The sequence below is a fragment of the Oncorhynchus mykiss genome, chromosome 23 (assembly GCF_057628025.1).
Source record: "Oncorhynchus mykiss isolate SJ-2025 chromosome 23, ASM5762802v1, whole genome shotgun sequence".
NCBI lineage: Eukaryota > Metazoa > Chordata > Actinopteri > Salmoniformes > Salmonidae > Oncorhynchus > Oncorhynchus mykiss.
In genome coordinates, this window is record NC_143044.1 from 11,316,343 (window position 1) to 11,343,133 (window position 26,791).

General features: G+C 41.7%; 4 protein-coding genes across 9 annotated transcripts; 2 read left to right on the forward strand and 2 right to left on the reverse strand.

The window, feature by feature from the left end:
* LOC110502435 (F-box only protein 28) lies at positions 1-14,169 on the reverse strand. Of its 3 annotated transcripts, none has more exons than XM_036959797.2 (6): positions 13,803-14,015; positions 12,897-12,943; positions 9,857-9,966; positions 3,200-3,338; positions 2,616-2,811; positions 1-2,447 (listed from the first exon to the last, which is right to left on the reverse strand). In XM_036959797.2, the coding sequence occupies exons 3-6, from the start codon at positions 9,952-9,954 to the stop codon at positions 1,969-1,971; spliced, it is 912 nt and encodes a 303-aa protein (XP_036815692.2). In that variant the 5' UTR covers positions 9,955-9,966; positions 12,897-12,943; positions 13,803-14,015; the 3' UTR covers positions 1-1,968. The 3 variants fall into 3 exon arrangements, with proteins under 3 accessions (XP_036815692.2, XP_090072993.1, XP_021436132.3); XM_090216867.1 differs by having other exon boundaries at positions 12,678-12,943; positions 13,803-13,999; XM_021580457.3 differs by lacking the exon at positions 12,897-12,943 and having other exon boundaries at positions 13,803-14,169.
* Positions 14,170-14,579: 410 nt separating this feature from the next.
* polr1c (RNA polymerase I and III subunit C) lies at positions 14,580-19,968 on the reverse strand. The gene is made up of 9 exons (XM_021580460.3): positions 19,621-19,968; positions 19,267-19,338; positions 19,044-19,151; positions 18,805-18,937; positions 18,561-18,680; positions 17,966-18,118; positions 17,482-17,631; positions 17,254-17,370; positions 14,580-15,190 (listed from the first exon to the last, which is right to left on the reverse strand). The coding sequence occupies exons 1-9, from the start codon at positions 19,690-19,692 to the stop codon at positions 15,072-15,074; spliced, it is 1,044 nt and encodes a 347-aa protein (XP_021436135.1). The 5' UTR covers positions 19,693-19,968; the 3' UTR covers positions 14,580-15,071.
* Positions 19,969-20,033: 65 nt separating this feature from the next.
* Positions 20,034-21,589, forward strand: LOC110502437 (dual specificity protein phosphatase 13A). 2 transcript variants are annotated; one of them, XM_090216868.1, is made up of 4 exons: positions 20,038-20,424; positions 20,636-20,703; positions 20,823-20,850; positions 20,955-21,589. In XM_090216868.1, the coding sequence occupies exons 1-4, from the start codon at positions 20,201-20,203 to the stop codon at positions 21,115-21,117; spliced, it is 483 nt and encodes a 160-aa protein (XP_090072994.1). In that variant the 5' UTR covers positions 20,038-20,200; the 3' UTR covers positions 21,118-21,589. The 2 variants fall into 2 exon arrangements, with proteins under 2 accessions (XP_021436136.3, XP_090072994.1); XM_021580461.3 differs by having other exon boundaries at positions 20,034-20,424; positions 20,636-20,850.
* A 1,217-nt stretch (positions 21,590-22,806) lies between these two features.
* Positions 22,807-25,539, forward strand: LOC149972506 (uncharacterized). Of its 3 annotated transcripts, XR_016490958.1 has the most exons (5): positions 22,807-23,603; positions 23,691-23,867; positions 23,958-24,019; positions 24,102-24,674; positions 24,773-25,539. XR_016490958.1 is itself a non-coding variant. In XM_090216869.1 (4 exons), exons 1-4 carry the CDS (start codon positions 23,540-23,542, stop codon positions 24,198-24,200), a joined length of 402 nt encoding a protein of 133 aa, XP_090072995.1. In that variant the 5' UTR covers positions 22,807-23,539; the 3' UTR covers positions 24,201-25,539. The 3 variants fall into 3 exon arrangements, 1 of the variants encoding a protein (XP_090072995.1); XM_090216869.1 differs by having other exon boundaries at positions 24,102-25,539; XR_016490959.1 differs by lacking the exons at positions 22,807-23,603; positions 23,691-23,867; positions 23,958-24,019 and having other exon boundaries at positions 24,276-24,559; positions 24,639-24,674; positions 24,773-25,329.
* The last annotated feature ends 1,252 nt before the right edge of the window (positions 25,540-26,791 follow it).

Below are 26,791 nucleotides of genomic sequence, written 5' to 3' on the forward strand. Positions count from 1 at the left end.
CAATATGTTATCTTTTAATGCGTCATTTGTACTTGTAACGGTAAAGTGTGCAACCCATACAGTTTGGCCAATTTACACTCTTATACATACATTATAATCCACAATCTACACTTTTAAGTACATGAAGTTTATATTACACTCATTTCTAAACTGAGACGCTGTCTCAAATTAAGCCAATAGATAATTATTTCCTGCCCAGTCCGTTTAGAATACACGCTTGAGTCCACTGTTGTGAACTGCGTTTCCCAGTATGCTACACAGAGATTTCATGCCACAAGTAGTTGAGGTCATTCTTACGTTTCCAGCCGCATTTTGGGCTCAAGCTGAAAAGAGAACTGTGTGCTGAGATCTTGAAATGGGAAAGGTGCTATTGTGCAAGAGTTTATAGCAATCAGGGAGAATCCTAAGACTTAAAAACCTTGTCACTTTTAGTAGAACTCCTTCCACAATGCATCTTCAGTAGGTCTTACATTGGTAGACAGACTACTGTAGTTGTACAACAGTCATTTGGCAAATCTGAATATTTCTTGAACAGATGAACTTCGTGTTACATGGGAACTTTGTGTACAAAGACACCGTAACAATAAGATCAGTAGGTCTAGATGACAACTGACTAAATACACTGGAGTGGAGACATTTTCTAAGTGGCAAATTTACCTTCGACCTCAGAATCACCAGTCTGGTCAATCAATACAGAGGGTCTTTTCTACCTCTTTGATAAAGCTTTGATTAATTTCCCCCAAAGACAGCAGATACTTGACTGCATATAAATCCCATTTTACAGACTAGTATTTGATCAATGACAGGCATTCGCAAAAATTACAGATAACGGGGGAGCAGAAATACTCTAGCCCTGAAGGAAGATTTCATGGTGTCCGAGAACTATTTTCAGAAATGATTGATCTCTGAAAACTATACGTCTAGTGGGATCCTATAGTTGTCCGATGTCAAGACTCCCTTAATTTCCCAGGCACCATGGCTTTAGATGTGCCCTCGGCTACATGATAAATAGCCACACTAGCCTGCCTGTCTTCAACGCAACATGGAGTGCCAGACTGCATCTTCATGTGGAACACAGAAATGCATTTAAAATCAAGTGTGTCATTTCACTAATGCTAGCTGAACAGTGTTCATTACAACAGGAACCCTCAAACTGTCCTTTTCATGAAGATGTGTGATCTCCCAGGACCTGGCTAAAATATGCAAATTTCCATTTTCTTTCAAAATAGAGACTAACTTCCTTTAATTTTACTGCGCCACATTTGGGATATAACCCTCTCGATGCAGGAATCAAATACTTTAAATTTAGCCCGTCTCAGAAAATGAAGAATATTGCTCAAGGATATTTTTCAAGCAATCCCACCTGGCCAACAGAGAACAATACAATAAGAAATGACATTTGCATCAATAAGAACAAAATTGTCTGAGAGGCAGAATTTAAACATCCTTTATCCTGAATGGTCTCGTCTAGCCAATATTTCAAATGCATTTCTAACCAACCAAAGTCAACCTTTTCAGTAGTTAAGCGATACATATTAGAAAGCTCTCATTACTTCTTGCCTCACTGCAAAGACTCTCTCCCAACTAGGAGCCAACAACCTAATGTGGATTGACTTTTGTTGATGGACAAGAAAGAGTGAACACCAAAATTGGTGTTTGACTTTTCAAACTAACCTTAACCTTGTCAACTAGTGTGCAAATTCTTAGTGGCTTTAAGAGTCAGTGGTTAAACTGTGGAGACTACTGGCACTCTTGCCCAAATCAGCATAAACATGTCCATGGTGTAGTTTCTGCAGGAATTTGAAAAGGATATGACAAAGGGATTCAACGCAAGGGAAACAGAGCAACTCCGGTCTCCTTTACCATGACCCCCCCTCTCCTAAAGACATTCCAAACAATGATAATTAAAAGAAATGTCACAGGACATGGTGGGATGTGCAATCAGGCAAAAACAAAAAACATTGTGTCCTATTTCTTGCTGCGCAGGCGTTTGGACTGGCGCGGGAGGTCTGAGCTCTTCCTGGTGCGTTTCAAGGGCGGGCTACCCACCGCACTGGTTGCCGTGGCGACATCAGCAGAAGACGTCGCGGCGACAGCAGAAGAGCCTGTCGTGGAAGAAGCTGCTGTGGTGGTGGTGGCTACGGCCGGCCTGGCACCTCCCCCCACCGCACTGTCCATCAGTTCCCTGAGCTTGTGCTCCAGCTCAGCCAGCCGGGCGTTCTGCTCCCCGATAACCTGAGTCTGCTCCAGCAACTTCTGCTCCTGGTCCTGCAGCTGCTTTTGCTGCTCCAGCTGCTTGACGCGCACCTCCTGATTCTCCCGCCGCAGCACCGTCATGGACGCCCCGTTCACCTTTACCTGCTGCTGCACCTTGGTCATCTCAGAGCGTGACGGCGTGTTCTTGGCCAGCAGGGACATGGTGGTCAGGGAGGTGGAGGGGCCGGCCACTGGGGTAGGCAGAGAGAAAGGGAGGGTGATGATCTTAGGTACACTCTTAAATGGGTAGCGAAGTCGAACAATAAATATCGTCATGTTAAATTGTATTCATATTAAATAACATGGGTGTTTGTTGAATCTTTATTGGCCATAGAAAGGTCAGTGTAGTTGTTCATTACCTGGGGCAGATCCGATGAGGCGCCCTGACAGGTCAGCCCCGGGAAGCCTTTTTTTCAGGATGGGGACGATCTTCTCATCAAAGTACTCCATGGCCATGGAAGAGATGTCCCGTAGCTCTTGCAGCACCTCATGAGCCCGCTGGGGCGCACGTGTAGAGTTCACATAGCGCAGCACACGGTAGATCTCATCAATCACCTCAGGGAAAGACACAGTCACATGCCGGGAACCTTAAGCTTAGAATAAATTGTACGCTTAGGCTTAGAATGTTAAGAATGTGATCCTGGTGTGTGTGTGTGTAATGTTGAGGCCAAGACTATCCAAGTTAATGGAAGTAGCTAGCATGTTTATTCTGGGATGGAACTAGTCTTCCACTTTAAAAAAAAATTATGCTTTGATAATTTAATCAAATAATTTTCCTAAACTATAGTCAATCTAAGAACAGGAGTGCCATCATGTGGCCAAACGGGAGAAGCTCTAAAGTTAGTCGATGTAAAAGAAAACCATAAAACAGAAATTAGCATCTAATGTACAGATGCGACAGGTCGTTAGTGGGTGGTAGGTTAAAGAGGATGAATCTAGGCACCTTGCCAGGGATGAAGCAGCAAAGACTGGAGTCCACATATTTCATGAAGGTCATGTTGAGTAGCGAGAGACGCGTTTCTACAGCAGCCAGGATGTCAGCGTGACGGGCCAGTGAGTGGTTCCTCCGCTCCGACTCCCGCCTGCCACAAGACAAAGTACAAAATATTTTATCCCCAATTTCGTGGTTTCCAATTGGTAGTTAGTCTTGTCTCATCGCTGCAACTCCAGTATGGACTCAGGAAAGGCGAAGGTCGAGAGCCGTGCGTCCTCTGAAACAAACCAATCAAGCAAGGCTGCTTCTGGACACAATGCCCTCTTAACCCGGAAGCCAGCCGCATCAATGAGGAAACACCATACACCTGGCGACCGGGCCAGCGTGCACTGCGACGGCCCAGAGCCTGGATTCGAACCCAGAAGCTCTAGTGGCACGTTAAACCACTGCGCCACTTGGGAGGCCTAAGCGCACCAAATATACACATTGGACAAGATGACAGAACTTTATGATTACAAGTAACATTATCACGATTGAATGCAAACTTGAGGGATCATCAAAAAGTGAAGTTGCTGAATGGTTTGGAATAAAAGTATAGCCATACAAAAAAATAGCCTCGAGGCATGAGGTAATCACTTTTGTAATGCACTGGTGGTGCTGCTGACACTGGGGTGAGTAGGCTATAATTTTAGGCTAATCATTCACAAGTTTATGGTCAAATGATTAATTTTATTTAATGATCCACAATGCATCTTTCTTATTGTAAAAAGGAAAACATGGATCTTCTTTCATGAACGATTCGATCTAGAATAGCAACGCTCCGATACGTTTTAGTTTAAAGTGATTCATTTTGAGTAGGGGAAAGAATTGATATTTTTTTTAAAGTGTCAATAAAGATGACATTTTCCATTTTAAAATTAATATCTGCTGCTGAGGGGGATCTCAGAAGCTGGGCCTTGAGCTGGATCGGTCTGAGGGGACCTTATGCCGATTAGACCTCTGCTAGTGTGCGCCTGTCAATGTTGTGTGTGTGTGTGTGGGCACCTGAGCCATTGGGCAGACTGAGCTCCACCTGACTATCAGATTACGGGTGTGTGAAATTTGATTTGTCACAACTTTCATACTTAAAAAAAAAAAAAAAAAAGTCAGAATCACTCCCATCCATTGATTAACTTAATTTGTTGAGCTAGTACCATGTCAATATTTTTATATTTTGAAAGCATGGCATTTAGCCCATTAGGCAGGATTAGGAGTCCACCTACGGCGGCAGATTAACGAGGGCGACATTGTCAAAGCTTAACTGACCAAGACACACCAACATCAAAACCTCACATAATTATGCAGAAAAACACAAACAAGCTCTTGGCTTGCATTAGCAAATGGCTTGGAGATAATAAGCGATCTCTGCACTTAGGGAAAACTGAAGCAATTATTTTTGGATCCAGACCTAAATTGTGTAGGTCGTCAGAAATCAGAGTGGAGTTAGGGGGTGAGGTGCTGACTACTAAAACCTCTGTTAGCTACTTGGGATGTATCCTAGATGGAAGCTTGGGAGGTGTGAGCATGGCCAATAAGGTGCTAGGGAAGGTTAATGCCAGGACTAAGTTTTTGCCTAAATAGTCCAAGCTGCTTGTTAAGGACTCCATGAAAGTGCTAGCTACTGCCCTCATTTCAATGCCATTTTGACTATGCTAGTACTTCCTGGTTTGGGGGCTTATCTAAACTTATGAAGGGGAAGCTCCAGATAGCCCAGAATAAGCTGATCAGAGTAGTATTGAAGGTGAGTCCACATACTCACATAGGCAGGAGCTGCTTTCAGGAACTAAACTGGCTGCCTGTTGAGGCTAAGGTGTCCCAGATTTGACTAGGTTTGGTTTACAGGAAGATATCTGGGCGCAGGACCATAAATACAAGTGATTACTTTCCTCGTGTTAGGGATGCACATAATCACAGCACCAGATCAGGTGTTGCTGATGTGTGCTTATACAGGTTGAGGAGTAATGCTGGGAAAGGAACTTTCTTGTGTACTGGAGCCTCAGAATGGAATGAGTGGCCTCTGCCCATAAAAACAACGTCCTCTCTGGGCAGCTTAAAAAAATAAGGTAAAAAATATATTCGATGTCTTCTGTGCATATATGAATAACCCCTATGATGTAACTGGAATGATGAGATAGATGTTCTTCTCTGTTTTTGTTTTATTATTTCACTGCCATACTGTGTTCGATCTTGTCTAGCAATTTTGTCTCAAGAGGACCACAATGGAAATAAGTCTTTATTGTGTGTTATCCTCAATGATTTTATTAAATGTGCATGTATGGCCTTTTCAAGGTGTGCGCTTTAAAAAATAAAATAAAAATTGGTCAAATTAATAAAACTAAACCTTAACCAGTGGAATATGGTATTTTAAGGCGAACACTGATGCCGAACCTGTGATAAGCATTTCCCCGCTGTGTAAACACATTGCAAATAGTCTCAGGATAACTCCTGATAAAGTTAAGTAGCTGATATTCAGAGCTTAAATAGGCTAATTGATTAGTCACAGGAATCAGGACTAGTCAAGCCAATGGAAGTGCCTGTTTTACAAACAGTAGGGCTGCCACATGGATGGGCATTTATAAAATTACATTGCAGCAGACACTGTAGGCCACACCCCAGTAAGCATGGACCGATGCCAACATTTTTTGGACGCATTGTTTTTGGTCCTATTGTCTTTTTGTGCAGTTGGGACCAGCGTTAAACCAAATCATAGACATCTGTTTGGTCCAGTCCAGCCTTGATTTGGCCCAAACTTTGATGTCCATGTTAAATGCAGATTTGGTGCGGTCTGATCAGCTTTGAATTGTAGGCACCTTTTTTTTTAAAAATGTTATGTAGTTTTTCTCCATAATATTCCAAACCAGTCACTTTCGAGACTGGGGTAAAATCCAAAGCTGCATTATAGGAAATTGGCCATCCTGACACCCTAGGCAAGGTAAATAAATTGATGCCCTCATATAACACACAAATCTAGAGTAGACCCAGTAATCCAACATTTTGAAAAGTTGTCTAAAATCCCTATTTCACAGATATTGAAGTTATTTTCAACTTTCACTCAGAACCTAAGTCTCTTATAGACGTCTATTTTTGGACCAAATCAAGGCCGGTCCAGTCAAAATCATGGACGTCTGATTGGTTCAGATTTATTCCAGACCAAAAATCTAGACATTGAAATGTGTTATTTTATTAGGATCCCATTAGATGTTGCAAAAGCAGCAGCAGAAGAGTACTTCCTGGTGTCCACAAAACATGACAAAATACAGAGCATTAACAGCTCAGAAGACAGAACATCAAAGTTGGGGACAAATCAAGGCTGGTCCAGAACGGTCCAAAAAGACGTCTGACTGGTTCAAGGACGATCCGGACCAGCCTCTCGAAAGCAAATGGCTTAGACCGTTTGGAATTTTACAGAGATCGAGCTTCTCTCGTGCCGACCAATGAATGTGAAACATTGGCTGTTACCCCAAAAATCTCTGCCTTTATTGCTCCTGTATGAGCAAAAAAAAACACTAAACGCGCACACTACATTCCTTTTCTGCGATTTATTTGATTAATTCTTCTTTGAATCGATCTATTCAGCTCTCCAGATATCAACCAAGTGCTATTCACCATTTCATTTTTAAACCTGCATTCTAGCATATTTCCATCTACATGCTTTTATTTAGGTTTCTATGCAAACTACAATCCCAGTCAAAAGTTGACACCTACTTATTCAAGGGTTTTTCTTTATTTGTACTATTTTCTACATTGTTGAATAGTGAAGACATCAAAACTATGAAATAACATATGGAATCATGTAGTAAACAAGTGTTAAAATATATTTTAGATTCTTCAAAGTAGCCACCCTTTGCACACTCTTGGCATTCTCTCAACCAGCTTCACCTGGGATACTTTTCCAACAGTCTTGAAGGAGTTCCCACATTTGCTGAGCACTTGTTGGCTGCTTTTCCTTTACTCTGCAGTCCAACTCATATCAAACCATCTCAATTGCGTTGAGGTCAGGTGATTGTGGTGGACAGGTCATCTGATGCAGTACTCCATTACTCTCCTTCTTGGTCAAATATCCCTTACAATGACCCAACACACCTCCAGGCTGTGTCATTGTATGTTGAAAAACAAATGATAGTTCCACTAAGAGCAAACATGCGGAAATCATCTGTTCACCAACTGTCTCAAAGACACGGCGGTTGGAACCAAAAATCTCAAATTTGGACCAAATGGACAGATTTCCACTGGCCTAATGTCCATTTCTCGTGTTTCTTGGCCCTTAATGGTGTCCTTTAGTAGGAGTTTTTTGCAGCAATTCGACCATGAAGGTCTGATTCATGCAGTCTCCTTTGAACAGTTGATGTTGAGATGTGTCTTACGTGAACTCTGTGAAGCATTTATTTGTGCTGCAATTTCGGAGGCAGTAAAGCCAAATTAACTTACCCTCTGCAGCAGAAGTAACTCTGGGTCTTCCTTTCCTGTGGCAGTCTTCACGAGCCAGTTTGATCATAGAGCTTGATGGTTTTAGCAACTGCACTTGAAGTAACTTTCAAAGTTCTTGAAATGTTCCGGATTGACTGACCTTCTTGTGTCTTGTTCATGTCTTAAAGTAATGATGGTCTGTCATTTCTCTTCGCTTACTTGAGCTGTTCTTGCCATAATATGGACTTGACATTTTACCAAATAAGGCTATTTTCTGTATACCACCCCTACCTTGTCACAACACAACTGATTGGCTCAAACGCATTGAGGAAAGAAATTCCACAAATTAACTTTTAACAAGGCACACCTGTTAATTGAAATGCATTCCAGGTGACTTCCTCATGAAGCTGGTTGTGAGAATGCCAAGAGTGTGCAAAGCTGTGATCAGGGCAAAAGGTGTCTACTTTGAAAAAACAAATGTAAATATATTTTTATTTGTTTAACACATGATTCCAAGTGTCATTTCATAGTTATTATTATTCTAAAAATGTAGAAAACAGTCAAATTAATGAAAAACCCTCGAATGAGTAGGTGTCCAAACTTCACTGTCACTGTATATGAGTTAATGTTTTTAAGCCTGCAGCTAGTTACTTGAAAATGAGACAAACATGAATTGAATTCACGAAGAGAAAACACAAATGGACATTTAAAATCGCTGGCTCCCGAGTCCGTACGGGAGTTGCAGCGATGAGACAAGACTGTAACTACTACCAATTGGATACCACGAAATTGGGGAGAAAAAGGGTAAAACTTATATATTTATTATTTATTTTTAAACAACTGGCTAGTCTAATATCGGCTAGCTTTTTTTTAAGTAGAAAAATAAGTAACCTCATCAAGACAACTCATATTGCATAGTTCACTCACAGATATCTTATTTCAGTCTGGGGGAGCCAGCTAGCTACATCTGTTCCTCTTCATCAGACAGCAGCTTGCGGTTTCACAAGAGGTTGTGTTTAAATCATAGATAGAAGCAGGCCATTGGCTGCCTTCATTACAACAAGTATGTATGAGAGTTCTGATTGGTTCCAAATTTAGTAGTTTGAGAAAATGTGCAAGAATTGAAGGAGCCAACACATGGTTTTCCCGTCAAATCAAAATCCACTCCTCCCTTGATGGGGATCAAGCAACTTCACGTTTTAAGGCTTCGGTTCACCTTCAGCACATTTGGTCGGGAACAAGTTTTGCTTCTGGTTAGGCTATACTGATGGCTCCCTCTTTAGTAATTTGTGCATTTTTTATTTTAATCTTAAGGATTAACCCCTCCCAATTTTCACCTAAAATGACATACACAAATCTAATTGCCTGTAGCTCAGGCACTGAAGCAAGGATATGTATATTCTTGGTACCATTTGAAAGGAAACAATGAAGTTCATGGAAATGTGGAATGTAGGATAACATAACAATAGATCAGGTAGAAAAATAACACAAAGGGAAAAAAAACATTTTGTATTTTTTTTTTACCATCTTTGAAATACAAGAGATAGGCCATAATGTATTATTATTCCAGCCAAGGTGCAATTTAGATTTTGGCGACTAAATGGCATCAGTGTATGTGCAAAGTTTTAAACTGATCCAATGAACCATTGTATTTCTGTTCAAAATGTATCAAGACTGCCCAAATGTGCCTAATTTGTTTAACAACTTTTCATGTTCAAAATTGTTCACTCAAACAATAGCATGGTATTATTTCATTGTAATAGCTACTGTAAATTGGACAGTGCAGTTAGATTAACAAGAACTTAAGCTTTCTGCCAATATCAGATATGTCTATGCCCTGGGAGATTTCCTTGTTACCTTTAACCTCATGCTAATTACATTAGCCTACGTTAACTCAACCGTCCCGTGGAATAAACACCGATCTCGAAGAAATGTTAAATCATTAGACAAGCTCAGCAACCTACTTAGATGATTTATAAAATATGGTGTTTATATGGAAAAATACACATCTTAAAATGTACACCAATCGATTGGTCGAAAGAACAAGACTGCCCTAGTTCCTACAGAGCTCAAGCACTTCTGACTTAATTTCCTGAATTGCAATAGACCAACTTTTACTCATTGATTTGCTACAGGACATAGGCCAAGCAAAAACATGTATATTCAAATAGCATACACATCAAATACTATAGAACTCCCTCCAGTGGTGTTGAGACTGACCTTGGAAGCTGGGCTTTGACCTGCCTCTGGCACAGGCTGTGGTAACGCTCCACCTTGAGGAAGCCTTGGTTCAACATGCGCTGATTGATCATGTCCATGCGCTTGCATACCTGGGAAAAGAACAGAGTCGGGAAGGTATGGTTGAGTAGCATGTCTTTTACCCTTCCTCCAACCTCCCCATGACCTTGCATGACACATACAGCCTGTGATCCTCAAACTAAAGTGACAGTTTGCACTGCAGGGTGCACCTGTGGGGTGATGGTACGGCCACAGAGTTTCTAAACCCAGAAACAATGTCGCAAGACTTCTGAGAATGCTTGCGAAACAGACCCAGGTGTGAGAAATCTGTCCCTGTTCGAGAGCATCAAAACCGTGATGAATCATGAGTAAATAGTGACTGACTTACAAATGACGAGTCGTTATTTATGATGCAAGGTGACTTGTAGATCAGTCAGCAGTCACCTGCACTGTCAGGTGCAATGTTGAACAAGCCCAATGAGAAGTGAAATTCTTCCCGAGTAGTTCATTCTAAATCTAAAACGTTAACCTAGATTCCAGCCAACGTTATTACTCTAACCTGGTGAAAGTGACATACTGACACGTTAAAAACTGTCGAAAGAGTGCACTGCCTGCACAGGTGCAGTTCGGCGCAAGACGACCGTTAGAAACATGTCATCAGGTCTACACATGAGCCAAACTAGCCAATGTCGCCATGACATCGACTACAATTGTGATCGGGGATTTCTATTTGAGAAGCAGTTTCTTCCCATCATACTGTACTGTCTTCAGTGTACTCATACTAAGAATTAATTCCCCTTGACCACGCCCACAAATTGGGGAAACAAAAAGAGCTAACTTCGTTATGGATTTTTTGTTATACAGAAATAACAAAACATGCCGAAAAGCTGCTGTGTTGTTCAATGTACATGTAACCAGGTCAAAAATGCTGCAATACACCCATGTAGGGAAATCGAGCATGTGAGAAGAGCCATATGGCTTCAGGCTATTCAGCATGGGAGAGTGGGAAATGTGCGGACCCGGTGTCTAAGTAGGCGTAGCCATGCGTGTGGAAATAAATACAAACATCACAGGTAAGACATTTAACTTGTTTAGTATAGTCTGTTTGTAACTCCATGTGTAGCTGAAAAGTCAATTTATTTGTGTTGTTGGTCTTTGCTAGCCCACCTGGTCTCAGACCACACGTAACATAGTAAATTTAAATCCGGGACACTCAAATTAGTTTGTTACATTTGATATGGTTGGAAATATATTAATATACACACACACATCAAATGTAACATTAAACACACACACACACACGACAGGTTACTTAAGGCAAAAAAACAAAAACAAAAAGTAAGGCAGATGGGTGAGCATATAACAAACATCTAGCAACCAAAAGGTTCCATGTTTGAATCTCACCACAGACAACTTTAGCATGTTAACTAAGCCTGTCCCTAACCCAACTAGCGTTAGCCACCACAAATCCCAATTTAACACTGTACGAAATGGATGACTGACATGCATAAATTAATACATAGCATACACTAATTGGAGTGTCCCGTATTTACATTTACTATGTTACGTCTACCCGAGTCCAGTTGGGCTAGCTTAATGTTGAGTAGCTAGCACTCACATGGCTGCTCGCAGTCATGAAAAGGGGCATGAGGGAAGCACTGCAATATGTTTTTTTAAGTAGTGAGAACACATGCAATGTTTTAAAGTACTCTTAAGACATGTACTTTTCTTTAATGTAGTTTTGTAATGACTGAACCAAGCAGACAAGAAAAATTGCATATGAACCTAGGTAACCACAGGTTGTGTTCCCACAGATGTGCGGGGCAGCGACATACCTAAAGGCTAGGAAAACAAGTGTGCTTGCATACTCAAGGAATCAGACATTAACTTTGCCGGTTTTGCCAAGGAGATGTTAGTCGCGCAATTTTACATCTAACAATGATAAAATGTGCATGAAAATTGTGTCATCTTTCATTAAATGAAAGACCATTGAAGAATCCCTACAGTAGACTGAACTTTGGCCTGAAAGTGGAACTGGCAGCTTTTTTAACTTTGCAGATATGAAAGCGATATAAAATTCCCAGTTTATGCTACAAAACCACATTTATAAAACAGGTTCTATTTGACTCAACATTCCAAGACATTCACTAAGGCATTTTTGGTAGAATAATGGGATGCAGTTCAATGCATGATAAATATAATTCCCCCAATTCATTTCTTGGTAGTCCCACAAATATTGCTATTAGGTTGTAAATCACAGCTGGCCTGGTACATTGTTTGCTGCATCCATTCAGGATACACTGTTTCAGTTTCAATGACTCAATATCTCAGACAAAAACAGACAAATGAAACTAAGACTGGGAATGTCACTACAATCAACCTAGCAAGGGCAATGATCACAAGTCAGTCATAACGTGGCTAATAGGCTAGCTACCCATTTATGTAGCAAGCTTAAAACACAGAGGCTAACGTTAGCTAGCTGCTAGGAGGATGTCATTGAGTGACCCCCCCCCCTCCCCTCCCCTCCCCCTCCAAATCTAATTTTCGTTGGCTATACACAGCTAAAGACGCAGGGGTTATTTGGTTTGCAAGCAAGAACTTGAACGACTTATCCAGTTTGCTCTAAAATTGGCAGACAGCCAGAGTGAATTTGCCAACACTAGATGCTTTCATCTGTGTGCCGGAGTGCAGAATAACTGATGAATTTACACAACACCTGCTGAATATGACCGGAGTCAGTAAGCTTCTTGCTCTGGCTAGCATTAGTTGTTGATCTTGTGCATAATTGAGGGAGAATGCATACCTTTTCATGGTTTGAGCAATAGGACTGCAAAGTTACCAAATGTAAGAGAACTCCCATGGTATTGACATCTGCAGAAATCCATTCAGGTGTATTTGTGGCTTTTGGTGAATGCGTTCTATTGACCTAAAGTCGTGCAGTTACAACTGCCTGTAAACACAGTCCAGTTCAAAGTTAATGATAGCAGGCCTGTGGCAATTTCTTGTTTACATAAAGACCTACTGTAGCTCTGATTGGCTATGGTGCACCGGTCTGCGTAGACTCCGGTCCTGGAGGAGACAGATGTTTTTATTTACTGCAGTGTCTATTAAATTTTCCAAACACATGGCCGCTTTCACACGATTACTATAACATTTTCACAAATGCCTTAGTAGACAATTCCCAAACATTCTACAAATTACCATATCTAAGTGAACACCTGTCAGGCAAGTGTCATTACTGGGGGTGTATATGAACAGATTTGAATAAGATTTAATGTTGCTATAATGCTGTCAGTTCCATTTTAACGCCGACTGGCACTCTACAATGGCCAGATCGAAAAGGGCTGCGGTAGAGCTGAAATAGCCTACTACTCCTCCCCAACACACACATCTAGATGTCAATTGGCCTATTGCACCACTGTAAATTAAAGGGAAGTCTTACTGTACTTGGTGGAAAGCAGAAATAAAACCAAACTTCAAATGTTTAGCCAGCCAGTTTAGTGTGGACATTCAGAATTACACTGATGTTTTGCTAAATCTTGACAAACATACTAAGTAACTAGATGACGCATTTACTTAGCTAGAAAAGTAGAGATTTAAACAAACAATATAGCCATTTGTTTGTTTGAAATGGACATGTTTGTCATGAGTTCCAGCCAGGAGAGGGCCCTAGCTGGCTAAAGCAACTGGGAATGAAATTGAAATAAAAGCCGATGCAAATAACCTAAACTAGCTTAGCTAGTTGGCTATATTTCGGTACCCTTGGCTATTATTATTACTAAAAGTGGGAAAGACAGCCACATTTAACATATAAGCAAGCAGTGACTACTACTACTACCTTTCGTTAAATAGCCAACGTTGGCAGGAGCTAGATTAGCCAGACGCTGCATTGGTATTTGCTTAATGGTTTGTTTTTGTTTTCTCTCACCAAGCGTAGCAGGCTGATTTCGTCGTAAGACAGGAAATTGAGAATAGTCTCAATCGCCACAATGGGAAGTCCTAAGAGCGGGTTGTTCTGATGTAGTTGATCCGGTGGTGGTGTAGACAATCTCGGTAACGCCGAGTCGCAATCCAGGGCTCCAAAACCTCCCTCGACTCTTTCTACAACGGCAGCCATCTTCAATTGCTAGATAGGGGAAATGACGTTTCATAGGGAACATTCTCTGAACAACGTTCGAAAAAGTCTCGCAAGACTGTACACAACTATTTCAATTAACTTGAGTAAACAAAGTAGCAAGATTTTGCATGAACCCACTCGTCCCTACAAACAGCTGTGTCCAGCCCTGGGTTATAGTGTCACAATTATGTCAATCTGATTTACACTTTAGTCATCTCATTGGCTACAACTGATATTGTTCAAGAAGCAATCATCAAGCTGCGTTACCCAATCTTTTTTCTGTACAGACATCTGCGCGGTTTGCTGATGTCAACGTTGTGAACAGTGTCCCATTTGGCAGTAGGGTTATACTATGTGAAAGCATAAACTACGGACAACGAGCACAATTGCATTTTATCGATGGCAATTTGAATGCACAAAAATACCGTGGCCCATTTTGTTTAAGGTACCTGTGACCCACAGATGCAGATACCCACAGATGTCAATGTTCCCTTGGGCAAGGCACTTAACCCTAATTGGCCCTGTAATTAATCTAGATAAGAGCATCTGCTAAAATGTAAAGTATGCACAGATGTTGCAACATCAGTATTTAGAGTAATATGCTTTACCTTTATTGTTTCATGAAACAAGTCCATACAGAACACAACACAACTGTGCACCTGGCTGAGAAGAGACAATCCCGCCATTGACAAATTTGTTCTAAATCCGTCTTCATTCAGTAAAGACATCAACCTATTTTTCTTGTATACCCAAAAGGACAGAATTCAGGCAGAATTCTACAAATGGCCTAATGACATGGGTGAGCCATAAGGATTTGCAAGTGACATTAGCATGAATCAGAATACAAAATATATAAGTAGCACAACTATTTGAGGATGACAAAGTCATGCTGGGTACATATTTGAACAAACGAATCCATAGTCTAGTTAATCTAAAATAAAGCATCCTCAGCATTCCCGCATTGTTCTGCTATTCCAACTGCTGTTGTATTCTACTATCCAAAGCATGTTGCACACCGGCTCAACACACGCATATATCCAACCCCCGTAGTGGGTATTTCCATTTGGTCCAACATAGCTCTTATTCCATCTCTGTGGAATCGAGTTCACCGAGGAATCGCTGACACTTGGTCATGAGAACTTTGATGGCCTCTGTGACCAGGACATCAGGTGCCAGGATGCCAGTGGATTCTACAGAAACTGTATGGGAAAGAGGAAAGACAGGATTGATGACAGTATTCATGCACAGAATGCCAAACTATACTAAACTAATAAAGTACTAGAATCACTGAGAATCAATTAGCTTCTACAGTGCAAAACAATATGGGCAGTGTTACCCTCGTATTCATTTAGCAGCAGTGCATCGCCACTGCTAAATTGTTGCCACCACAACAAAATATTGAACAGGAAAAAATATTTAGCTATGCTAATGATCGGTCTTCTGATAGATGGAAAGGCTTTCCCAAAAACCTTGAATTAAATGTTGAATAGGTTACTTTGTAGCTAGTTCTATCTACCTGGCAGAATTATATAATAATTATTTGCAGCAATCCAGTGGGCATTTGTTTTGCAAACTCCATCACGTTCATATGTACCTGAATATGTACCTGAATTAAGGGATAACTGAAGCAAAAGTCAATTTCATACATGTTTCCCAGACCTCAAAAGTGGTCTCCTGGTGTGGTTTTAACATTTTTATGTACAACAAAAATGGGATGTTCGGAAAAAAGGAAAAAAAAGTTTTTAAAAAGGACCGAGTGAAAACCTAAAATAAAAAAGTAACAAAATCGAAAGCCTTAATTCCCCCAACCCCCTTCCCACAACCCTTGCAAAAATATTCCAGTGGAAACACTATGGGCTATGTACTAAACTTAGCAAAAAACGTCCTCTCACGGTCAACTGCGTTTATTTTCAGCAAACCTAACGTGTAAATATTTGTATGAACATAAGAATCAACAACAGACAATCTGACCAAGTTCCACAGACATGTGACTAACAGAAATTGAATAATGTGCCCCCGAACAAAAAGGGGGGGGGGGGGTCAAAATTAACAGTCAGTGTTCTTGCTGTGAGATGTTACCCCACTCTTCCACCAAGGCACCTGCAAGTTCCCAGACATTTCTGGGGGGAATGGCCCTAGCCCTCACCCTCCGATCCAACAGGTCCCAGGCGCGCTCAATGGGATTGAGATCCAGGCTCATTGCTGGCCATGGCAGAACACTGACATTCCTGTCTTGCAGGAAATCACACACAGAACGAGCAGTATGGCTGGTGACATTGTCATGTTGGAGGGTCATGTCAGGATAAGCCTGCAGGAAGGGTACCACATGAAGGAGGAGCATGTCTTCCCTGTAACGCACAGCGTTGAGATTGCCTGCAATGACAAGCCGATGATGCTCTGACACACCGTCCCAGACCATGACAGACACTCCACCTCCAAATCGATCCCGCTCCAGAGTACAGGCCACGGTGTAACGCTCATTCCTTCGATGATAAACGTGAATCCGACCATCACTGCTAGTGAGATAAAACTGCGACTCGTCAGTGAAGAGCACTTTTTACTGGTGATGTCTGGTGAGGACCTGCCTTACAACAGGCCTACAAGCCCTCAGTCCAGCTTTTCTCAGCCTATTGCAGACAGTCTGAGCACTGATGGAGGGATTGTGCTTTCCTGGTGTAACTCAGGCAGTTGTTGCCATCCTGAACCTGTCCCGCTGTTGTTTCATGTGGTCTGCCACTGCGAGGCAGACCACATGTAACAGCCGTCCGTCCTGTATCCCTGTAGCGCTGTCTTAGGCATCTCACAGTACGGACATTGCAATTTATTGCCCTGGCCACATCTGCAGTCCTCATGCCCCCTTGCAGCATGCCTAAGGCACGTTCACGCAGATGAGCAAGGACCCTGGGCATCTTTCTTTTGGTGTTTTTCAGTCAGTAGAAAGGCCTCTTTAGTGTCCTAAGTTTTCATAACTGTGACCTTAATTGCCTACGGTCTCTAAGCTCTTAGTGTCTTAACGACCGTTCCACAGGTGCATGTTCATTAATTGTTTATGGTTCATTGAACAAGCATGTGAAACTGTGTTTAAACCCTTTACAATGAAGATCTGTGAAGTTATTTGGACTTTTACGAATTATCTTTGAAAGAAAAGGTCCTGAAAAAAGGACGTTTGTTTTTATGCTGAGTTTACTAGACATTATGACTGTACATTTCACAAATTCAAGAAACAGAAACATAGTGATGTCTAAATTCCCTGGGTACCTACAGATAAAATGGTCCCGCACTCTTGCAAGTTTCACAGCATTCTTGAGGTCGTCATGTCGGAGAACCTCCCTACTGCAGGTATCTAAGCGGCTGTTCACCACCTTGGCAACAACCTTTCCTGAGACGGAGATGGAGAATTAACTACATGGAACTTAAATAGCTACAGTAAAAGTACAATTTCAGTATGTGCAAAGGACAATGCTTCAAAATGTTATAGCTACTGTTTTACCCCCATGGTTCTCCACTTCAATGACTCCAGGTGAGAAGCAGCGTTTTAGTCGCTCTGCTTTCTCCCCCTCCACTGTTTCCATTAGTGTGATCTCAGGAAGGAGTCTGTAACTGGCTGTAGCCACAGGTGAAAACTTGGCATGGTCTTGACCTGGAAACATAGAGCATAGGATTAAGCCACCAGAACAGCTAAGAAAGATCACTAATTTCAACAGAATATGACGTAGATCTGTAGCGACAGGCAACGGCGTGGCGAGGGTAAATTAACATAAAGTATTTTTATTTGGACGAGTGTTTACCCACCCATTGCTAAAAATGCATTGAAAATACAGGGAGAATTAACTTATTCAGACAAATATCAGCATTTACCCACATTATTTAAATTGTATACTACATCACTGGTTACAGGGCTTGAGAAAGGTTAAACTGTCGTCAGATTGCCATTGTGCAGACATTATAACATTTTGCAGAGAAAGTCCTCTCACCAATGCCTTTCACACAGTGCATGACTATATCCAGCTCCTGTCCAGGCCGGAGCTGCGCCAGAAGGATGTCCCCATGTACTGGACCGATGTTAGCATCTGCAAACACATCAGCTTGGTTCCCAATAGGGGCCCACTTCATGTCCTTAGAGTACACTGAAGAAAAACAGTGTAAAAAATGTAATACAATTCTACTCATTTTACCATGGGACAGAGACATTTTTGCAGTTTTAAAGCATATCTCCTGCAATTCTACACATTTTCCCATGACTTATGCCATGTTAATCATATGAGAGTGACTCAATAGGGCATGTGCCCTGCGTGCCTGGTCGGTATTCAACAATGATTACGACAAGTTTAGATAACTGGCTTGACTAACTTAATCTAAAAATTGTTTGCTGACATGGCTAATTGAGTGAGTCAGTGACTGACATAAAAACTACTGACGCACAACCAAATTTGAAACTTGCACTTTGTGTATTCTACTATTCTAACTCTCAACAGTAAGTTGAGACTCCCACCGACATCCTAATGGGACCCCTGAGCGTCCAGTGACCACTTCTGCTTTCAGCTGGCCCCAGTCCACGGCCTTACCTACCCATGTGATTCAGGTAAAGTTCCCGGGGGTCAGCGGAGTCTTTGGTGGCTCTGGGGTTCCTGGTGCATTTGATCTTCAGTTGAAGTTGAATTGTGTCGATTTCTGTGCCTTCCTCGTCCCCTGGGAAAAGCACAAATGCCTTAAAACTGATGTAGTTGGCAGTGACCCTCTACAAGACAAGTCTTGGAACGTTGTGTTAACATTGTCAGAGGAAGTGGAGACAAGGTATGCAGCATAAATGTACCTGCGCTTCTGTACTCAAACAGTCGTGGGTCAGCCTTGATAGGGATCAAGCCCAGCCTGTGGGCAAGGATCTCATCCTGAATGATAGATGTGTTGTTGTAAATAAGCACCTTCTCGACAGCCATAGTGGGGACCTAGGAGAGGGCGTATTAATACACGTCACGTTGCTATGTACCATATAAAACATAATAAATATATAATTTTTATTGCCAGGGCGCTATTTGAGTAGTTAGTAGCTACCTCTGCAAGCAATATCCTTCGAAAGGCATTGGCGAGAGCAGCATCTATGCCCACCATGTCGAACTCCAGAGAAGTCTCATCCATTTGCACCACGTCGATTCTGAAATTCTGCAATAAATACATAATATTGACGTAAAGGGTATTATTGGCATTCCAATTAACAGACCTGAATGTAAAATTATACCAGTATGATAATAGTTAGCTAACTAGCTAAGTTAGGTACCTTTTGAAATTTCTGCAAGTTCCATGTGTCATCGTAGCCAGGATAATTGCCAGGGTAATCTGTTGTATGAACCTGGAAACATTTGAACAATTTTAAAGTACTTATACGTCGCAGATCAACTCATCTATTGGCGTATTAAACACAGTACATATATTTCATGAGAAATATGCTGTGTGCGAACTGTGTTGTATTTTCTACCGTACTAACGTTAGCTAGCTAACGCGTTTGCTGCACATTATGTTTCGCCAGCAAATGTTGGCTACCCGTTAATTCCAATATCATCTGCACATATATTTCAGACACAAACAGTATCTTAATTTATCAGATTTTATTGTATAATCTTAAATCACTTACATTTTTTATATCAAATTCACCTAATATCACTCTATTCCGAATTTCATCCACGTTGCTCATGGTCGCTGCCATTTTAGCTCGTGTTTTCAATGACGTCACAAGCTTCGCTCTACTTATTGTGGCGCTCTCAAGCGTCAATTAAAATGAAAACTGACAACAAAGACACAAGGGAAAACTAGTTATCAGTATATTTGCTGACAAACCTAAATGCGTTTTAGACTGTCACTCTTCATTCAAGAATCATGCTGTCTGCTGCTGTATGCAGCCAGAGATGTAGTAGGGTTGTAATAGCATTCTTCCTTCCTTCAATCCTGCAGACATTTAAGCCATTGGGCTTCAATGTCCACTAGAGGGGGTATAAAGATGGTGTTATAGATTTAGTCAACACGCTAACTGTTCCGCCTGTTCATGTCAGTCACTTGCTGTCATAACGCAAGCTTGAAAACTCTTCCTACCTGGCACACCAGGCAAGCAAAAACAAGTGTGCCTAGGGAGAGTTTGCAGTACAGAGTCAATGGTCTGTTTATGTTCGAGGCCTGTATGAGCTGAGGACTATCACTGTTTATGTTTAGGCTTTACAATGGCCAGTGAGGGAGTTTCAAGTACAGTGTCCAGCAAAACAGGTGAGCTACTGGGTTGTCTGTCAGGTGTCTCAGGCTCATGTGACACTGGGCAGAGTTGTGAATGTGAGCCAGATGTGTGTGAGCCTCCATCTCTGGAGGAGCTGGAGGAGGTGCTACATTCAGCCCAGAGCTCCTGTAGGCACGGAGACGAGGTGTGGCCCAACCTATACCTGGGGGATATGTGAGTACACCTGTTTTTCCAGTCGTAATTACACAGACACACACATGTGCATGCACACACCTATACTTACACATCACATATATTTGGATATGGTGTGTGTGTCAGCTACATGTCTCTTGATAGGTATGGGCTGAATCAGTATGTTCTGTTGGTGTGTGTGTGCGTGATGGTGTGTGTTATTGTAGTGAAATCTCTACGTTGTTTCTCCTAGGTATATGTCTCATAACAAGTATGAGCTGTGGAAGTTGGGCATCACTCATGTCCTGAATGCAGCCCATGGTAAGATGTGTTGTAAAGGCAGTGATGATTACTACGGTACCACAGTCAGCTATTACGGTGTTCCTGCCAATGACCTACCCACCTTTGACCTCTCACCTTTCTTTCACCCTGCTGCTCAGTTCATCCACCAGGCATTAAAGTCAGGAGGTAAGCCACGACCCATACAGTGAGCTGGTGTGTGTGTGTTGTCTGTGCGTGAGTGTGAGTGACTGATGCATGACTGTATGTATATATGTTACTGTCTTCCCTAGGCAAGGTGTTAGTGCACTGTGCTGTTGGAGTGAGTCGGTCAGCTGCGTTGGTCCTAGCCTTCCTCATGATCCATCATCATCATCCTCTGCTGGCAGCCATCCGGTTGGTGCAGCAAAAACGATGGGTGTTCCCCAACAGAGGCTTCCTAATGCAGCTTATTAACCTGGACTACACTCTTCACAGAGAGAGAAGGGACTGAATACACACACACCAGACCTGGGATAACTATAGTTTTGAATATTATTTGTGGAAAGTAACTATACCTGTGACTATAGATCCCAAAAAAATGACTACTTTTTAAGACTATTTGAATACAGATCTCAGAAAGTAACCACTCTTTAACTAATGGTAGGATTGTATCTGGAACATAAACTATTGGATTAGCTACCTTCAACTAAAGGCATGGCTGTATCAGGAAATGCATGTTGCAGATAGAAATAGAATGAATAGAGCAAACACAATTTCCTACACTATGCAAATCTATCTTGCAGTCGATCATATTTGTTGTACATAATGCATTTATATCTGAACATTCTGTACATTTCCAATCTCCTGAACAGGCCCCAGGTGTAGAAAATCAAGTCAAACCAATGATATTTTGTACAGATAAATATAAATAAGTTGTGATGCTCAACTACATATCCTCTGGCGTGTTGATTTTAATGTGTTGATGTTCTCTTTATCCATAGCCAGAATGATTTTGCAGTGCATGGTGATCAAACAGGTTTCATGTTATATTCAGAGGTGTAGAGAGGGTGAAGTTTATGAATCCCCAAAAATTGTAATTATACAGATATTATACAAAAAATGCACACAACAGTATTCATAACCTCTTCTTTTTTTTTTTTAGAGTGTATGACTCTTTAAAGGTCAAAAGCTGCAATTAATTTTATGATTCCATAAAATAATTCAAAGCCATTTGTAAACATTGCAAACGGGAAGTTGGATGCTCAGAAAAAACAATGTTGAACCTCTTTGTCCATCTGAGAGTTCTTGTTTCAAACACACACTACACAACATATCCCCGAAATATATCATATGTAGTGTGCAACTCTTTTTTATATATTTTTTTATATCAAACACACGCTATCATTACAGGGATAGTTTACTCAGAATACAAATTAACATGATTTTCCAACTACCTTTTCTGTAGTTGATTCAAGAAGGCAGTTTAGGGATATTTAGTTCCCTTAGACAATTAACTGACATATTTTAGCAGTTACTGTTAGTATTCTCAGTAACATTAAATTCTCACACTGGATATTTTCACCAGTCGCCAACTGGTCGATCTTCAAGTCATTATTAGTCGATCTCCAAACGTTTCGTTTTTTATTCGCGGTGCAATTGATTCAGAAGCCCTGCGCACCGGGTAAACAAAGTGTTTCCATTTTGAACCATTTAATTTGTCTGAAAACAAACTCCGCCTTTCCCGGCGGACCGGGAGATCTGTGGATCGTGAGAGTGTGTGAGAGTGCGCTGGCCAATCGGATAGCTCAAATCACCGGCAGCGCTTCCAAGACCCCCGACACAGCAAACATTGATATTAGCCTACGTAAGATTTAATAACTTTTAAAACCATGGCCACAGCGAGACTGTCAAAGAATACACCAAATAGCTGCTGTTTTTACGAATGTGTTCATGATTAACTATTTATTCAGCACTGTCAACACTATTACAAAACATAAAATGTGCTTGAGTGGCCTAGCCAAGTGTATCGATAGCCCTGCGTTTTTATTATTATTAGCAGCTCGTAATGTCTATTTTAATATGAGGAATATTTAACTTTCTCTGGTCATAGGAACAACATGAATTTGTGCATGGCAGATGCGGTGCGACTAGAGTTTCGCCATCGGGGGCCTGTTGCACAAAAGTAGAATTAAGACATCCGGGATAAATGACTCAGCTGAGCTCAATGAAGCCAAAACATGTGCGTCCAGGCTTAATTGGTTGCACAAAGACCAAGCCAGGATGAGCAGACACGGATTTATTAAGCCAGGTGAAACCAATCCTGGATAGGTGCGCGCTCACGGCTCACTCAAATAGACCCCGCCACAGATCACAGATTAACTGATTTACCATGGCAACTAGAGCCGCGTACTTTTCCCCGTCGGAAGCACAAATCCTCATGGAGGCATACGAGGAGGTAAAAGATATAATTAAGAAGAAAGGCAACACCGCCACAGTGATAAAGCAAAGAGAAAAAGCGTGGCAAAGTATTGCAGACCGCCTGAATGCGTAAGTAGTGCACAATTACACACTCACCGCTCCGCTGAAACATCACAATTACAATTCAAATATTTAATTCACATCTCCAAAAATGCAGTTGTACTGTAATTATGAAACGGTTAATTTTTTTTATTGAAATGCACTGCAGATATGAGTGAAATTGTGTAAAGTAACTCCATCACACTGTATAAAGCTATGATAAAATTTTTGATATTTTTACTGAAAACAAGACAAAAATACCAAGTAATTTTTTGCAGTGTGACTCCATTAAGTGTGTGTGTGTGTGTGTGTGTGTGTGTGTGTGTGTGTGTGTGTGTGTGTGTGTGTGTGTGTGTGTGTGTGTGTGTGTAGATTAAACATGAACGGGCCAAAACGGACATGGCAGCAGGTCAAAATCAAATACAAGAACATTCTGCAGAATGGTATGGTCCCTGACTAATATTTAACAAAGCACAAGCATATATTGTACCCAGAAGGTGCCTGCTCACACATTGTCTGTACTGTTTTAGCAGTGAAAAAGAATACCCACAGACAAGGCACGGGTGGTGGGTCACCAAAGGCTGACCTTACCCCAGCAGAGGACATGGCCTTGGAGCTAAATAAAGGCAGGCCCGTCTTAGAGGGGATCCCTGGGGGGAAAGAGACGAGCATAGGTTCCTCCCAAGATGCCACCCGCTTCATTCAAGGTATGTCCTTCCATCTCTACATGGGATACAACCACATTCATATTGAATCAATTTGGACTGTCTGACTTTGGTTTACCTATTGCCTTGCAGTGTCTGGCAGCACTGTGTTCCTGTTAGAGCCACCAGCACAAGCACCAGACGATGCTGATCCAGTGAGTACTCCATCAAAGGCATACTGTAGGCCTGGCATGTCTTGTCTACTAGCTTCAATATGAATCCGATTAAATGTGATAGGGTGAAGGCCCCAGTGCAGCAGCAACAGCACATGATGGAGACGATGATGAGGAGGAGACCATCTCTCTGGATTCCAGAAGGCATGAGGTATCATGTTAAGACTGTGAAAGTACTATTTACTCTACAATGGTGAGGAGTCCTCATCAAAATCAAAAAATCTAATTTATTTTACAGGACCCAGATGCTATACAGTGGGAAAACCAGCCTGGCAACATAGTGCGTATTAATAAAAGGACACCACATCCTGCCAAATTCCAGCTGCGCTAATTGTATTGTGTTCACAGAGCTCACAAGCTATCAGAAAGTTGTATGGCAACCACCTCCGGTGCCAAATAGAACTGGCAGACATAGACATTCAGTACAAGAAGAAAAAGATGGAAAATCTTGCACTGGAGTTCGAAATAAAAAAGAGGACAATTAGGAAACTGGACCTTGAAATAAAAAAACTTGAGAGGGAGGTGAGATATGCCTTCAATGTACACTGTATGCTAACTGTAACACAAATGTATTAATCATTATTTTTCTTTCCTCCCCCAGCTCCAAGAAGATGACACAGCTCAAAATAAAAATTAGGTATATTCTCGTAAAGTCAAGTGAGCCATGACATATGAGCTCTTATTGTGAGCACACAGGACGGTGGCATCTTTCTAAGGTTTTTTTTATTTTCCCAGCAATCAGTACAACCAAGTCATCGTTATAAGGCATCGCCCTCTTTTGCCCACCCCCCCCCAGCACCAGGTGTGGCCACTAGCCTATATGAAGGCCCAAAATTGTGTGTTCCTTTCTGCTCTGACAATGGCATGCCCATTCGTGCGAGATGTGGTGGATGAAGAAGCACTTGTGCTGAGGAGAGCCTTCAGGTGAGAAAGGGTCTTCAGGGACCGGTTGGACCCACTGGCCTTCCCTGATGACCATCTATATGAAAGATACAGGTTTTCTGCAGATGGCATCAGGTATCTATGCAGACTACTGGGTCCCAGGATTAAGCACCGCACTGCACGGAGCCATGCACTGAGTGTGGAGCAAATGGTTTGTGTGGCCTTGCGCTTTTTTGCTAGTGGAGCCTTCCTGTACTCAGTGGGGGATGCAGAACAGCTGAACAAGGCCACAATTTGCCGCACAATAAGGAGTGTGTGTCTGGCTATCAAAGCATTAGCAGATGTCTTCATCTCCTTCCCTGGCCACAGAAGACTCTGTGACATCAAAGAGGAGTTCTATAGGATTGCAGGTAAGAGGATCTACAAATTACAGGACAACTGTTAACACATAGTAGGATACTCATTACTTTGTGTGACAGGTTTCCCCAATGTCATTGGTGCAGTGGACTGCACACACATAAGGATAAAAGCCCCCTCAGGTGCCCATGAGGCCGATTTTGTGAATAGGAAATCCTTTCACAGCATTAATGTTCAGGTGAACATAACTTTTTGATATTGTCCATTGACGAACACTCTGCATTGCCAGTGATGTGCATTGATTGGTGTAATATTCCTCATCTTATGATTTCAGATGGTCTGCAATGCTGACTGTGTGATCAGCAATGTTGTGGCAAAATGGCCTGGCTCAGTCCATGACTCCAGAATCTTTCGGGCCTCTGAAATCTATCAGTGCCTATCACAAGGTAAGCCACACAACCCCTATTTATAACCATCATGGCTGTGTCAAGAATATCACTGTGTTTATGAGGTAGTAATGATGAGATTTTGTGTTGACAGGTGAATTCTCTGGTGTGTTGCTGGGAGACAGGGGGTATGGCTGCCAGCCTTTTCTCCTGACACCTTTCACAGACCCCCAGGAAGCACAGCAGGCCTACAACCATGCCCATGCCAGGACCAGGGCCAGAGTTGAAATGACCTTTGGCCTCCTGAAGGCACGCTTTCACTGCCTTCACAAATTAAGGGTCAGCCCTGTTAGGGCATGTGATATTACTGTGGCTTGTGCTGTCCTCCACAATGTGGCCTGCCTGAGGAAGGAGAGGGCCCCCAGAGTGCCACCAGCCATGGACTGGGACAATCCGGCAATCTTCCCTGATGACGACAGTGGTCGGCTGCTGAGGGACCAATATGTGTTGAATTATTTTAGTTAGTATGTGTGCTTTCAATTTTGGTTAAATATGTCCTGCGGTGGCAGAGGAATTTGGGTTTTTTTGGGTTCGTTTTTTGACGAATTTGGCCTCTTATGATGTTTGTGCGGTATACTGTGTGTAATACAAGGCTGCAGGGAGGCTACTGCATCCCTTCATTTGTCTGTTCAGTTGATGTGTATGGATTTGTCCTGCATTTATTTTAGTGTGCAGACATGCAGGGTGTGTTATACACATTCAAAGGTCTGTATATGTATCATTTTGTATAATATGCTTAGATTCTGTGCTTTCCATCTTGTAGAGTCACTGTGACTTCAGTTTTGAAAGGAGCTGATGGTTTACCTGCTTTGTTTTGTCCTTATTCAATAAAGGAACATAATGTTACACATTGTGTTTTTATATTCATATGGAATGTGTATTTGTTTATATGACAGAGTACTAGGGCCACACTGAAGAAAAAGGATAAAGTCATAAATTTATGAGGCTGGTTCTTTCTGCAGAAAAGCTACATATTGTTTTTACAGTTTTGATACTTATGACAATGTGATACTTAATATTCTGGCACATCAGCATGTCTTTGTTTATGAAACCATACTGAAGTACAATT

Coding starts and splice junctions, on each gene's coding strand:
- LOC110502435 (XM_021580457.3), bottom strand. CDS start 13,991: ATGGCTGCCGTTGTAGAAAGAGTCGAGGGAGGTTTTGGAGCCCTGGAT. Junction 9,967..13,802: donor AAATCAGCCTGCTACGCTTG/GTGAGAGAAAAC, acceptor TTCTTTTCCCAG/GTATGCAAGCGCATGGACAT. Junction 3,339..9,856: donor GTCAAAGCCCAGCTTCCAAG/GTCAGTCTCAAC, acceptor GTCTTGTGGCAG/GCGGGAGTCGGAGCGGAGGA.
- polr1c (XM_021580460.3), bottom strand. CDS start 19,692: ATGGCAGCGACCATGAGCAACGTGGATGAAATTCGGAATAGAGTGATA. Junction 18,119..18,560: donor ACTTTACCTGAATCACATGG/GTAGGTAAGGCC, acceptor GTTTTTCTTCAG/TGTACTCTAAGGACATGAAG. Junction 17,632..17,965: donor GCACTGTGTGAAAGGCATTG/GTGAGAGGACTT, acceptor CTATGTTTCCAG/GTCAAGACCATGCCAAGTTT.
- LOC110502437 (XM_021580461.3), top strand. CDS start 20,201: ATGGCCAGTGAGGGAGTTTCAAGTACAGTGTCCAGCAAAACAGGTGAG. Junction 20,425..20,635: donor AACCTATACCTGGGGGATAT/GTGAGTACACCT, acceptor TGTTTCTCCTAG/GTATATGTCTCATAACAAGT. Junction 20,851..20,954: donor CCAGGCATTAAAGTCAGGAG/GTAAGCCACGAC, acceptor TGTCTTCCCTAG/GCAAGGTGTTAGTGCACTGT.
- LOC149972506 (XM_090216869.1), top strand. CDS start 23,540: ATGAACGGGCCAAAACGGACATGGCAGCAGGTCAAAATCAAATACAAG. Junction 23,604..23,690: donor CAAGAACATTCTGCAGAATG/GTATGGTCCCTG, acceptor GTACTGTTTTAG/CAGTGAAAAAGAATACCCAC. Junction 24,020..24,101: donor CACCAGACGATGCTGATCCA/GTGAGTACTCCA, acceptor TAAATGTGATAG/GGTGAAGGCCCCAGTGCAGC.